The sequence below is a fragment of the Mobula birostris genome, chromosome 26 (genome assembly GCF_030028105.1).
Source record: "Mobula birostris isolate sMobBir1 chromosome 26, sMobBir1.hap1, whole genome shotgun sequence".
Classification (NCBI taxonomy): Eukaryota; Metazoa; Chordata; class Chondrichthyes; order Myliobatiformes; family Myliobatidae; genus Mobula; species Mobula birostris.
Window position 1 is genome coordinate 32,582,885 of NC_092395.1, and position 13,505 is coordinate 32,596,389.

Consider the following 13,505-nt stretch of genomic DNA (forward strand, 5'->3'; position numbering starts at 1 on the left):
TTTCTAGCAGTCCGCTATTCACTCTCACCTCTCTTTTACACTTCATGTATCTGAACAAACTTTTGGAATCTTCTTTAATATTATTGGCTAGCTTACCTTCGTATTCCATTTATACCTTAAGTACTTTTTTAGATGCCTCCTGTTAGTTTTTAAAAGCTTCTCAATCCTCTAACTTTCCACAAATTTTTGCTCTCTCTTTGGCTTTCATTTTGGCTTTGACTTCTCTTGTTAGTCACAGTTGTGTCATCTTGCCTTTAGAATACTTCTTCCTTTTTGGGATGTATATATCATGGGCCTTCCAAATTGCTTCCAAAAGTTCCAAACATTACTGCTCTGCCATTGTCCCTGCTCCTGTTCCTTTCCAATCAATTCTGGCCAACCCATCTCTCATGCCTCTGTAATTCCATTTACTCCACTATATCGCTGACACATTTGACTTTAGCTTCTCCTTCTCAAATTTCTTGGGAGAATATGATCAAATCATGATTCCTTTCCCCTAAGGTTTCTTCCACCTTAAGGTCTCTAATCAATTCTGTTTCATTGCACAACACTCAATCCAGAATAGCTGAAGCACTAGTGGGCTCAACATGAGCTGCTCTAAAAAGCCATCTCGTAGGCATTCTAGAAATTCCCCCTCTTGGAATCCAGCACCAACCTGATTTCCCCAATTTATCTGCATATTGAAGTCCCCCATGACTATTGTAACATTGCCCTTCTGGCTTGCATTTTTTATCTCCCATTGTAATATGTATACCACATCCTTACTACTGTTTGAGAGTCTGTACACAACTCCCAAGAGGGTCTTTTACCCTTGCAGTTCCTTACCTCTAACCACAATGATTCAACACCTTCCAACCCTAAGTCACCTGTTTCTAATGATTTGATTTCATTTTTTAACCAGAAGAGTAACACCACCTCTCTCTGCCTTCCTGCCTGTCCTTTTGATACAATGTGTGTCTTTGGACATTAAACTCCCAGCTATGATCTTCTTTCAGCCATGCATACTACAAGTTCATCTACCTTATTCCAATAGAAATAGAGAGATATACCTTATTTCATAGAATTATATAGCATGGAAGTGGGCTATTTGGCCTAGCTCATCCTTGTACCCCTCTGTATTAGCCTTATCACCCAGCACCTGGGTATAGAGGGCTATAAACCAAGTGATTCAAGTGTTCATTGAGACACTTAAAAGGCTGTCAGTGACCCAGTTTCAACCATTTTCTCAGGCAGAGCATTCCAGCTATCCATCTGGGGAATAGTAAATAAACCGTTCTCTCTCAGATTCTCTCCCCGCCCCCATCTCTCCTTTCTTCTTAGCCTAAATCTATGTCCTCCAGTTTTATTGACCCACAATGTGGGGAGAATGAGAGTCTAGATTCCTGCAGTCTAGACCATCTATATAACTCCCATAATTTATATACCCCCCATAATTTTATATATCTTGAATATGTCCTCTCTTAACTTCTTATGCTCCAGGGAGAAAAAAGACCTAGCTTCTCCAGCCTCTTCTCATAATTGAACTGCTGCATCCCGTGAATCATCTCTGCGCCTTCTCTGGCACCATGGTATCCACACTATAGTGTGGATGATGAGAAATGCACTTAGCGTTCCAGCTGAGATTTTATAAAGTTGGAGTATATCCTACCAACTTCTATATTCAGTGTTCTAATAAAGGTCAATATCATGTATGTGTTCCAAATTACATTGTCTACCTGCATTGCTATCTTAAAGAATCTCTGGACATTTACTCCAAAGACTCTTTTTCTTAATACACCTCAAAACCCTATGATAATATTCCCAAAATTTATAATTTCACATGTCATGTGGCATCCATGAACTTGCTGATCTTGCCTCCCATATCCAAGCCACTCACATATTACAAATAACAAAGGTGATTTGTTGAATAATAGCACTGATACTTGAAGGACATCACTAGTCAAAAGTATGCAATCACAAAAGCTCCACCATCACCTTATTGCTGCCAACTTTGGCTCCAGTATGCCACCTTTCCTGGTTCAAATGATCCTAACCCTTTGAATTAATCTTCCATGTGAGACCTTAAATGTTTTACTAAAGGCCACATAAATCACACCTACTACTGTGCCTCATCGATGTACCTCCTCAAAGAATTCAATAAAATTGGTCAGACAGGAAACCATGAAAAAGCCAATTTTAATTGACTTTTTAAAAATGACAGTCAATTTTAATTGACTGTTTAAAAATGATGTTATATGGTAGAATAACTCATGTGCTAATGGAGGGTGAGAAACACAGGTGAGCTTCAAGGCAGCTTATCAAACAGCTCTGTGTGCCAGACGCTGAATCATCAGGATTTCAAACAATGCAATTACTTGTTTTTCTTTAACCATTATCACTGTTACATTGTCAATGAGTTTTAATTTATAAAAATTTTAGAATCAAATTTAATATCACAGACAAGTCATGAAATTTGTTGCAACACAACTGTAAATTACAGTAAATATATATAAAATTAACTAAATTACAGTAAATATATATAAAATGAAATAAGTAGTGCAAAAAGAGAGGGAAAGATGCTGAGGTAATGTTCATGGGTTCATTGCCAATTCAGAAGTCTGAGGGGAAGAGGTTGTTCCTGAAATGTTGAGTGTGTACCTTCAGGCTCTGATACCTCCTTCCTGATGGTAGAAATGAGGAGCATTGTGCTGGGTGATGGGAGTCCTTGATGGATGCTGCCTTTTTGAGGCATCATCTTTTGAAGGTGTCCTGGATGTTGAGAAAGCTAGTGCCCACGATGGTTTCCTGTTTTATACAAAAAAAAAGGAATTCCCTGCTTAATGGATTTCAGCATTTTAATAAAAAACATGAAATTAACCGGGTTATGTTGTCTCCCCACTATTGCCAATAGATTTATTATATTGGAATTATGTCATATGTTGTAAAAATCCTTGTATTTCCTGTTATTTTCCCCCTCAGTCTATTTCCCATCTTATAGTCATGCTTTGCTAATGTCCAAAATCTTTGTAGTATTCTGGCTTGCCATGACTTATTTACCTTTTGATCTATTTCTCCTCTCCACTTGACAGGTACAAAAGTAGAGTTGTCTAAAGTTTTAAGTCTAAATAAATAGGAAAAAGGCAGATATTGCAGTTCTTACAAAGATCTTCTACCTGAAATGTTAACTGTGTTTCTCTTTTCATTGATGAAGACCAACTTGAGTGTTTCCAACATTGTTTTTAAGACGCTAAGACGCACATTTCCTATTCTGAATGTAAAAGTCTGTTTTGTAGTGATTGACCTTTGCTATGAGACATTTAATCCTGACCTGATACATAGTTTTCTCACAAAATGTTCCATCTCTCTCATACTGTACATACCAAATAACTCATTCATATGCCTATCTTTGTAATTTCGATTTGTCCAACCTATTGGAAAAATAAGCCACCCAAAATTCTTCCAGAAACGGCAAGCCCTTATTATTCTGTGATAATGAACTAACCCCGTGTAGCGGTTCGATAAAAAAAACCCAAATTGATTCTGTATCTCCCAAGGTTAAGATCCTTTTTCTGCAGAAATACCCTAAGCTCCTTCTGTCTTCTGCCTCTCCCATGGAATATCAAATCAGCACTAGTCACTGTGCAACCGTATCTCTGTAATAGTGATCAGATCATTTCCAGTCATTTCTATTAAGACATCAATTAATCTATCTTCTAAAACACTACAGGTTTGCAAATACAAAATATTTCTAGTTGTGCCTAAAATGGCAAGAGGTCTTTAATCTGAAAAGTTGACTCTTTTCTCTTCCCACAGACGTGGGTTAACCTGAGTATTTCCAGCTTTTTCTGTTTGTTTTAAATGTTTGCATTAGTACATAAAGAATATATTATTGTTAAAGTTCATTTGACTTACAGGCAAGGACATTCAGAACTTACCCGCATTGGCACATTCTGTGATTGAGCATTGCAATGAAGAGATCTGCAATGAGATGTACACAAACATTGTCCTAGCTGGTGGTAACACTATGTTTAGAAACATGGGACAGCGAATTCAACAAGAGATGACAGACCTTGTAAAATCAGAAAAAAAGGTATGTTTAAATTAAGGAAAGATACAATGTTCGGTATCTTGATGTATTTGGTTCCTGGGCCATCTCATATGTGGTTTATATTATTCTTCCTGTAAGGGCTGAGAATTAGTTACTGCATACTATTTAATAACATCAAAGCTTTTTTTCTATTGGAGTTACTTACAGTGCCTATAAAAGTATTCACCCCCACCCCCCTTGGAAATGTTCATGTTTTATCATTTTAGAAAATTGAATCACAGTTGATTTAATTTGGCTTTTTTCCCCTTTCATTTCAAAATGAAAATAGATCTCTACAAAGTAATCTAAATTAATTACAAATATAGAACACAAAATAATTGATTGCATAAGTATTCACCCCTTTAGTATGACACACCAAATCATCACTGGTGCAGCCAATTGGTTTTAGAAGTCACATAATCAGTTTAATGGAGATTTAACTAGTGTGCAGTCAAGGTGATTCAACTGATTGTAGTAAAAATACACCTGTATCTGGAAGGTCCAACTGCTGGTAAGTCAGTATCCTGACAAAAACTACACCATGAAGACAAAAGAACACTACAAGCAACTCCACAAAAAGGTTATTGAAAAGTTCAAGTCAGGAGATAGGTACAAGAAAATTTCCAAGTCACTGAATATCCCTGGGAGTGCAGTTAAGTCAATCATCAAGAAATCGAAAGAATATGGCACAGCTGTAAATTTGCCTAGAGCAGGCCAGTTTGGTAAAGAATGGGGAAAAATTGCAGTGTCGAGATGTGCAAAGCAGATAGAGACCTATCCACACAGACTCAAGGCTGTAGTTACTGCCAAAGGTGCATCTACTAAATTCTGACTTGAATGGGATGAATACTTATGCAATCCATTATTTTATTTTATATTTGTAATTAATTTAGATCACTTTGTAGAGATCTGTTTTCACTTTGACACGAAAAAGAATCTTTTTCAGTTGATCAGTGTCAAAAAAGCCAAATTAAATCCATTTGTAATTCAATGTTGTAAAACAATAAATCATGAAAACTTCTGGGGGGGTGTGGGGTGAATACTTTTTGTAGGCACTGTATATTATGCAAATTCATATAGTTAAGTTGGATGTTAAATAGATCGTTCACATAGATTGAACAAACCTTTTGCCGTTTTCAAATCAACCCAAAGTACCACCTTACTGCTGTGGAGCAAACATTGGTACAAATATCATTTCATGAAATTAAGTCTTGCATCTTCTCAACCTTATCTGTCTTTTAACTTCTTAACCCTCTATAGATGTAACAACTTAGTTGTTAATTATTTAAAAATACTAAGTTGGGAATCACAAACATGAGGAAGTCTGCAGGTGCTGGAAATCCAAAGCAACTTGCACAGAAAGCTGGAGGAATTCAGGTTAAGCAGCATCTACAGAAAACAGTAGACATTTTGGGCCGAGACCCTTCATCAGGCCTGAGAGGGAAGGGGGAAAAGATATCAGAATCCTTCCCTCATCTCTTTATTTTGGCATCTTCCCCCTTCCTTCAGTCCTGAAGGGTCTCAGCCCAAAACGTTGACTGTTTACTCTTTTCCATAAATGCTACCTGACCTGCTGAGTTCATCATGCATTCCATGTGAGATACTAAGTTGGACCATCCAAACTTTAGATCTCAGTTTAGACAATAGTTGTTAGCTTGGGAAAAATCTATTCATTTTTCTTAACTACCAGGAACATTCTACATTCTTTAGATAGACTTATCTTCAGGAATGTTACTTCCCTATTAAAATAATTGAAGGGGGGGGCTTGCTTTAAACAGATATTTGAGAGTAAACTTAGGTGTGACTGGCCTCCTCTTGTGTTATAAAATGGTAGTATCAGTAGCCCAACTTATTTCATTGCCATAGCCGTAAAGGAATCACCTTGTTCCATTTTACTTTTGAACATCTGTTTATAGTTATTCCTCATCCTATCTCTAACAACAAATATTGTTAAAGATACAACCATAAACGACAAACAGCAATTAATCTATAAGTAACTACTTTTCCTGGCAATTTGTTCTAGAAAGAAAATCAGGATAAATGCAGTCTAAATTTAGGAAACCAAAGTGAAGTTGGGTCACCTATTGGTCACTTTGTCCACTCTGGTGATTCCAAACATGCTTAAGGTGTTCTAGTTGCTTCTCATTTTAAAAATTCATACATATTCAGTGGTTGAAGACTTGTACTTACACTGGTATTTTATCTGCCTAGCATAGTATTTTTACTTCAATTCACAATTCAGTTTGCAATATTCCTTGTTAATTTTATTGTAATTTAAAGATAAACAAATATTTTTATTTCTCTTCCACCTCCCCCCCCCCCCCCCACCTTAGGTGAAGGTTCTTGCACCTCCCAACGGGAACTATCTTTCATGGAAAGGAGCATCCATTTTGGCAGGTCTTTCTACTTTCCACCAGATGTGTATAACTCGGCAAGATTTTGAAGAGTATGGAGTAACTGCTTTGTACAGGAAGTTAGTGTAACATCATGAGGATTAAAAACCCCTGAAATCCAAAAGTACCAGTGATATAATCATCAAGCAATGGCAAGATACATGTGGCCAATATTTGTTGTAAGCCAATCATTCATTACTGAAAACTTGTTTTTGAATGTACTAGCCCCCGCAATGCAACACATTTCAGATCTTTAGAGTGGCTATCAGCAAAAGGCACCGGAACTATTCAATACCTCGCCAACTGAGACTTAACTATCAGCTAGTTCTGAGTTGTACATCATTTGTCTGTATCTTGAGATCAGCTAATGTTTATCATTAACAGCTCAAACATTCTAGTTCTCAATCACCAGTGCTGAAACGTATCCAGGCAAGTGCTGAATTCTTAAACCCATTCTACCTCCAACTTTATACAAAGTTGCTTATTTTATTTGTAGGCTTTTTAAAGTATATTCACAAGACCCATGGGATGAATAACATTCAAAATTAACAGAGTAAAATACCCTTTTTCTCCTCGGTAGGAAAGAGATCTTGGGGAGAAGGCTGCAAGAGGTTTAACAGTTCTTTATGTTGTTTTTTGACTTGTAATTGTGAAGATCTTGGCTCTCAGGATTTAAACATGTCTGATTCAATTCAAACAACCTGTGGAGTTCTGTATGTGAATTGAAAACATTGTAATTAGGTGTAGCTGTTTTGGTGGTGGAGGGATACTTAACTGCATAACTGCACTGGAAATGGGCTTTTAAAGTATTTTTAAAATGTGTGCAGTACTTAAAGGCAATAGATTTAGACTGTATTACATAGAAGAATTTGGTCTTTTGGTCCATCAAGTCTGCTCCATTATTCAATCATGGCTGATTTATTATCCCTCTCAAACCCACTTTCCTGCCTTCTCCCCATAACTTTTGACTCCCTTACTCGAGGGAATTTTGTGTTTTCTGCATGTATGAGTGGGTCTTGCAGATACCACAGAATCTTAACCTGAGCTAATGGCAATTGGCAGAGAACGGTACAGCCTGGAATAAATAACTTCAGATTTTCATGATTTATACAATTATTCAAAGTAATTGACTAAATCAAATTATGCTGAAAGTGTACATCAGGTAATTACTTTTCCAGTAGTATAAATTGAGCAGATGAGGAATACACACACACACACGGCTTCAATAACCAAGACCTTTACTCTTTTCTGCTAATGTACAGACAGCATTAGCATTCACTGAAAGCCCTTCCAGAATTTCCGAATACACCTCCAGCCTGCGACTAGAAAATGAAGTCCAATCTTTGAGTGAAAGATCAGCATCAGGGTTACTTCACTGGAGGTTTGTTAGTGAAAAGGAAAACCAGCATGCTTAAATAAATCAGCAGCAGCTGTAACAATCATTAATACAGCACAGCTCAACATGGTCAAGGTACTTCTGAAGGAGATGAAGGGGAAAAGCAGATTAAATTTAGTACTGCTCAAAAATGATTAGGTTATGAAACTCACACAGCCATTGTCAAATACTTGTGTTAAATGTGTAATGTTAAATCTTTGCTCTTGACAATTCTACAAATAGCACCAATTCAGAACTTTTTTAGTTCCCAAGTTTAAATTTGCTAAAGTCTAACTGCAGCTTTGAACAAGAAGTTAAGCTCTGATGAAATGCTATCTGGAGAAAGATGGCTAGGAGACTGTCAGTGTAAAGGCTGCACATCAATAATGGACAACTTGGGCAAGGGCAGAAAAGGCAGCTGGCACCCATCAAAAGCTTTGCAGTCAATTACCTCAGGAGAAAACCAAAGCAAAAATTAAAACAATAATTCAAGCCATCAATGAAAAGATTCTCAATTTACTCAAAACTCTATTTAAAAAATGTAGGAAATATTTAATTATGAGAAGTACAAACAATATACAAATATCTTTTGAACATCAATAAATTTCAAGTGAAAATTTTCAAGGGTATATTCTTTTATTAAAGTACAAATGACTGATGTTATTCAGGTTGGACTAATGGGGAATTTACGCCACAGCCCCCCACACAGACAGTTCTTTATCCACCGCTGCTCCCACTGCTTAACTGCAGTTGACTTGTTTGGTGATTTCAGCATGGTATTGCATCCACATCTGTTTAAAAGATAGAAGATTTAATTACTGCATAATTTAACAAGAGTTACCAAAATCCATAAAGAATGGGAATAATGAAGAGGTGCTCTGACAGCTTTCATTCACATTAGGGTTTCAGTTACAACCAGCACTGTATTTAAAATATTACATGATGAAAGGTAGCATTGTAACCCGTGTAGATGGAAGGATAACAATGCAAAGCTATTAACAGAATGAGGAGGAACTGTGACAAATATTGCTATAATTTTGTCAAGAATAAGTTCATCTACTTTGGATACTGGATTGCTAAAAGCAAATTCCAAAGTTCCATACACATACATGTAAGATGTGGACTGGCATAAAAAGTTATGACCAAGAAAAAAAATCCTCATACCACACGCAAATACAGTGAATTAGAAATGATGCAACAGAAAGTTGTATCAAAAACATCTCATTCAATATATTGTAGTACATAATCCAGACCTTAAAAGGCAATATTGGCCTTGCAGTGAACACAAAAAAAAGATTTATCAGATTAGTAAATTGAAGTTACATAAAGACTGCAAATGCTAGAAACTTGGACAATGACTATCGATTTGCCGCCAGTGATGCTGCCTGATCTGCTGAGTTCCTCCAGCATTTTGTGTACTACTGCAGAAATTACATAACCGTGCAGCATTTCTTTGGAATTTAAATAATGAGATAATGTATTTGAAGATTTTAAAATACCCAAGTTTATGTAAATAGATTACTGTCTGTACTTGATATCAATGAATAACAACACACACTACTCTTGTTCTAATGTTGCACAGAAAGGAATACCAACAAGAGTGAACTCATTGAACTATACTGGCATTGTAACCTGACATTTACGTAGCAGCTACATTAGCATATAAAATGTATTCATACATGACAAAAGATAGTTTTTAATAAAGTTCAAATTTTAGAAACTTAAGCAACTCAATCCACTCACAGTAGTTCTCACAGAAGGTTACACTGATCATGCTTTCATTTAGAATAATTTAAATATACCGGACAAGTTATAGTGGACATTTATGAGCGAGTACTAGTTTCATACTAGTTTGGCAGAAGGCCAAACTATTGTTTAGCCAGTCAGACACACCCTAATCCTAATATTTTATCAGAACATATACCTGATCCTGTTGGGATCAGGTGCATTAACCAGGCACTAGTGCACAAATTTAACACCACATTGATAATTGGCCATTTGCCTCTGATTAAGTTAAAGTCTTCCACGAATAATGAAGTTATTGTCCTTATTTATTGCTTACCTAGTGCAGGATTTGGTTTCTTCTGTTGGGCATACTCCTAAATTAAGTCGTCTCAAATTATCCATCTTTTGATACCCCGGTGACCTGAACATCATATAAATTGACAGTACTGTAATTGAATTAATGCTTAGTGTGGCATTGATAGTAAAGTACAACTTACTCTATCAGTACTTACTAATACACATCACAATTAAATAGGATGGAAAAATATTACACCCAATTGAATGTGTTGTCTAGGCTGACAGGAAAACAATTCTGATTAGATTAGTAAGCAGTACAAGGTTTATCAAAGATGACTGGACTTCCGCAATGATATGTTTGTCAGAATCCTAGGTACAGGAACATTCAGTTACTGATATTGACTGCGGAACTTACCTGTAGTAGTCCCTCATACCCACCTCTTCCTATCAACTCCACAACATTATGAATGAGCTTTTGTAGACAGACAAAATTGAGAAATAGAATATCACATTGTCCAACAGAGTAATGGAAATCATTCCAAAAGACACGATTCTTTCCAGACTTTAATGAACTAAAATGGAATTAAGTGCAATGCTTACATTGCAAAGATCTGTATTAATATCAATGCTACCTGTAGCCACCGCTTTCCCAATCGGAAGTTGCTATAACAGTAAGAAAATAACTTACAAGCCAATTTATAATCAGTCATTATTGAACTAACATTTTAATAAGATATAATTCGTAGTGATTATTTAATAGCAAAGCTTCCAAAAGGCAGATTCAGAAGGGGGTATGATTCTCTTAGCAAGCCAAGACATTCCAAATACCTTGCAAAGATATCAAGCTGAGAGGTTGCAAAGTGGCTCGGTATGCTGACTGGTTTTCCAAATTGCAGCTTTAATGGCTGTTTACTCTGTAACTTGCCAATAATTCCATCATTCACTGGCAGCCAGTCAATGCTGGGAACAAGGAGCTGGCTGGGAAGCAGACAACATTCGTCAATCAGATTGTCATCAGGTTCAGTCATATGGTTCTCATCTCTACCTGGAAAATGTTGGATAAGAAATGTTAAAATTTATAAAGGTAGCAGCTACTTATGAACTTACTAAGCCCACAGGGGTTTCTATGCATTCAAAATATCCAACTGTACAGCACAGTATAGGCCCTTCAGCCCACAAAGTTGAGTCTACCCTTAAATCTACTGCAAGACCAATCTAACCCTTCTCTCCCACATAGCACCCCATTTTCTTTCAGTAATGTGCCTAGGAGTCTCTCAAATATCCTTAATGTATCTGCCTCTATCATCACACCTGGAAGCACATTCCTCCACCTACCATTCTGTGTGGAAAAAAAATCTACTATTGATTTTCCACCTACACTTTCCTTCAAACACCTTAAAGTCATGCACCCTTGTATTAGTCATTTCTGCTCCGGGAAAGTGTCTCTGGCTGCCCCCTCTATACGTCTTTTCATCTTGTACATTTCTATCAAGACATTTTCATCATCTTTCCCTCCAAAAGAGAAAAGCCCAAGCTTGTTCAACCTATTCTCATTAGACATGTCTCTAATCCAGGCAACATCATGATAAACAACACACACAAAAATTGCTGGTGAACGCAGTAGGCCAGGCAGCATCTATAGGAAGAGGTATAGTTGACGTTTCAGGCCGAGACCCTTCGTCAGGACTAACTGAAAGCAGAGATAGTAAGAGATTTGAAAGTAGGAGGGGGAGGGGGAGATGCAAAATGATAGGAGAAGACAGGAGGGGGAGGGATGGAGCAAAAGAGATGAGGCTGGAGAAGAGAGAGGATCATGGGACGGGAGGCCTAGGGAGAAAGAAAGGGGGGGGGAATCCAGAGGATGAGCAGGGAGTTATAGTGAGAGGGACAGAGGGAGAAAAAAGAGAAAAAGGGGGAATAATAATAAATAAATACATAAAGAAAGAAAGGAAGGGATGGGGTACAAAGGGGAGGTGGGGCATTAACAGAAGTTAGAGAAGCCAATGTTCATGCCATCAAGTTGGAGGCTACCCAGACGGAATATAAGTTGTTGTTCCTCCAACCTGAGTGTGGCTTCATCTTGACATTAGAGGAGGCCGTGGATAGACACATCAGAATGGGAAGTGGAATTAAAATGTGTGGCCACTGGGAGAACCTGCTCCCATGCCTCCTGACATTCTGAATGAGTCTACCACAACGAACCTTGTCAAATGCCATACTACAATCTACAATGTAGATCTACCACATCTACTGCTCTACCTCCATCAATGTTCTGCCATTTCCTCAAAAAATTCAACCAACTTATATTGTGAACTTTGCATTAGAAATTTACAATCCAAATGAAGAACTCTGGAAAAGAAAGAAATACATTTTATTTTGCTTGTGACTATCAATGCAGATCCTATCACTTGAATTATAGCGTGGCAGGCTACAATATGATATTAGTCACGGTAGCTCCATAAAACATTTGCAAAAGGGCATTAGTCGATGGTGAATTCCAACTGAAAAGGTTCTTCGCTAATCTACAATAATGAAATGGAACTCCAAGTTATGTGCAATTCTGGGATTCAAGTATGCAGTCTTGGAATTTAACATAAGTGGCCAGAGAAAAAAACATTTTTTTTTCTGGCCACTTAATCACTTGGTAAAGCCGGGTCATTAACAAATTGTTGTCAAAAACTTGGGTCACTGATTAACATGTTTGATCACATACACCCAGCTAAGAAAGTGATGGTCCCAGACAGTGACTCACCACCAATTTTTAAAGAGCAAATGAGGATTGAACAATCCTAGTTGACAGCAACACAGCCCATAAATAAAATCACAAATTACTACTTCATATCATTCCAGCACACAATTGCATTACATTTCCTACTCTATCCCATTATGTGTCTCAGGCATCTATCAGTTATTGCTCTGTAAATGTTTCTCATGTTCACATCAATTTAGTTTATGCTGTGGCTCTGTATTCATTAGCTGCATTCATACAGCTCGGAGTCAGATCACATATCACTTTCACAACACATCAGTCTTGGGGGAACTCAAAATGATAGCCAGAAGACACCGCTCCAAATTATTCCAAACCGCTCCAAATTTGCTGTTCTGTAATACCCTAACTTAAGAACCTTTCAAGAATTAGTCATTTAGCATACTAGAAATATGCTATAAGAAATATTCAGAAGGTAAAACTATTGCAAGACTTCAGACATCAGTACTCTCCCATTCTGAAGTGATCAGATCGCATTTCCGAGCTGAGTTACAGTTTCAATGAATTCCAGAGGGCTGTGAAAATTAATACCAGCCTGATAAACTCAGAGTATCCTGTTAGATTGAGAACTACGCAAGCATTCTCGTATTTGTAACAAGGGAAAATGTGTTCAGTTTTACTTATTCGGCAATAACATTTCTTAACAATAATATATGGAAAAAATATGCTGAATACATACTGCAGCTGAACATAACTGGAACAAGATGTCACTATTCTTGTACCTGAATTCTTTTTATCATCTGCTTCATAAATGCTTGAACCTACTTGTTAATGTTCAGTGATGTATGAACAGAACCACTCAGGTCCTTCTAAACACTGACATCATTCAAAAAATATTCTGCCTTTCAAATTTTTTGCAAGTGGATATCATATTTTTCAATG

The 13,505-nt window shown here is 37.1% G+C and overlaps 2 protein-coding genes across 4 annotated transcripts in view; one reads left to right on the plus strand and one right to left on the minus strand.

The window, feature by feature from the left end:
- The window catches only part of LOC140188164 (uncharacterized), a 32,658-nt gene extending 23,544 nt beyond the window's left edge, over nt 1–9,114 (plus strand). For both annotated transcript variants that reach the window (XM_072244162.1, XM_072244163.1), the window contains 2 exons: nt 3,894–4,069; nt 6,400–9,114. In XM_072244162.1, coding sequence (XP_072100263.1) covers nt 3,894–4,069; nt 6,400–6,549 — 326 coding nt within the window. In that variant the 3' untranslated portion in view covers nt 6,550–9,114. The remainder of the gene's footprint in view (nt 1–3,893; nt 4,070–6,399) is intronic.
- Nucleotides 7,671–13,505, minus strand: part of med16 (mediator complex subunit 16) — a 28,610-nt gene continuing 22,775 nt past the window's right edge. Inside the window, exons 12-14 of one of the 2 annotated variants that reach the window (XM_072244160.1) lie at nt 10,685–10,901; nt 9,897–9,980; nt 7,671–8,625 (exon numbers count right to left, since the gene is read on the minus strand). In XM_072244160.1, the coding sequence (XP_072100261.1) occupies nt 8,499–8,625; nt 9,897–9,980; nt 10,685–10,901 (428 nt within the window). In that variant the 3' untranslated portion in view covers nt 7,671–8,498. Of the gene's footprint in view, nt 8,626–9,896; nt 9,981–10,684; nt 10,902–13,505 lie in introns of those variants that run through there. The other variant, XM_072244161.1, reaches the window with a different exon arrangement.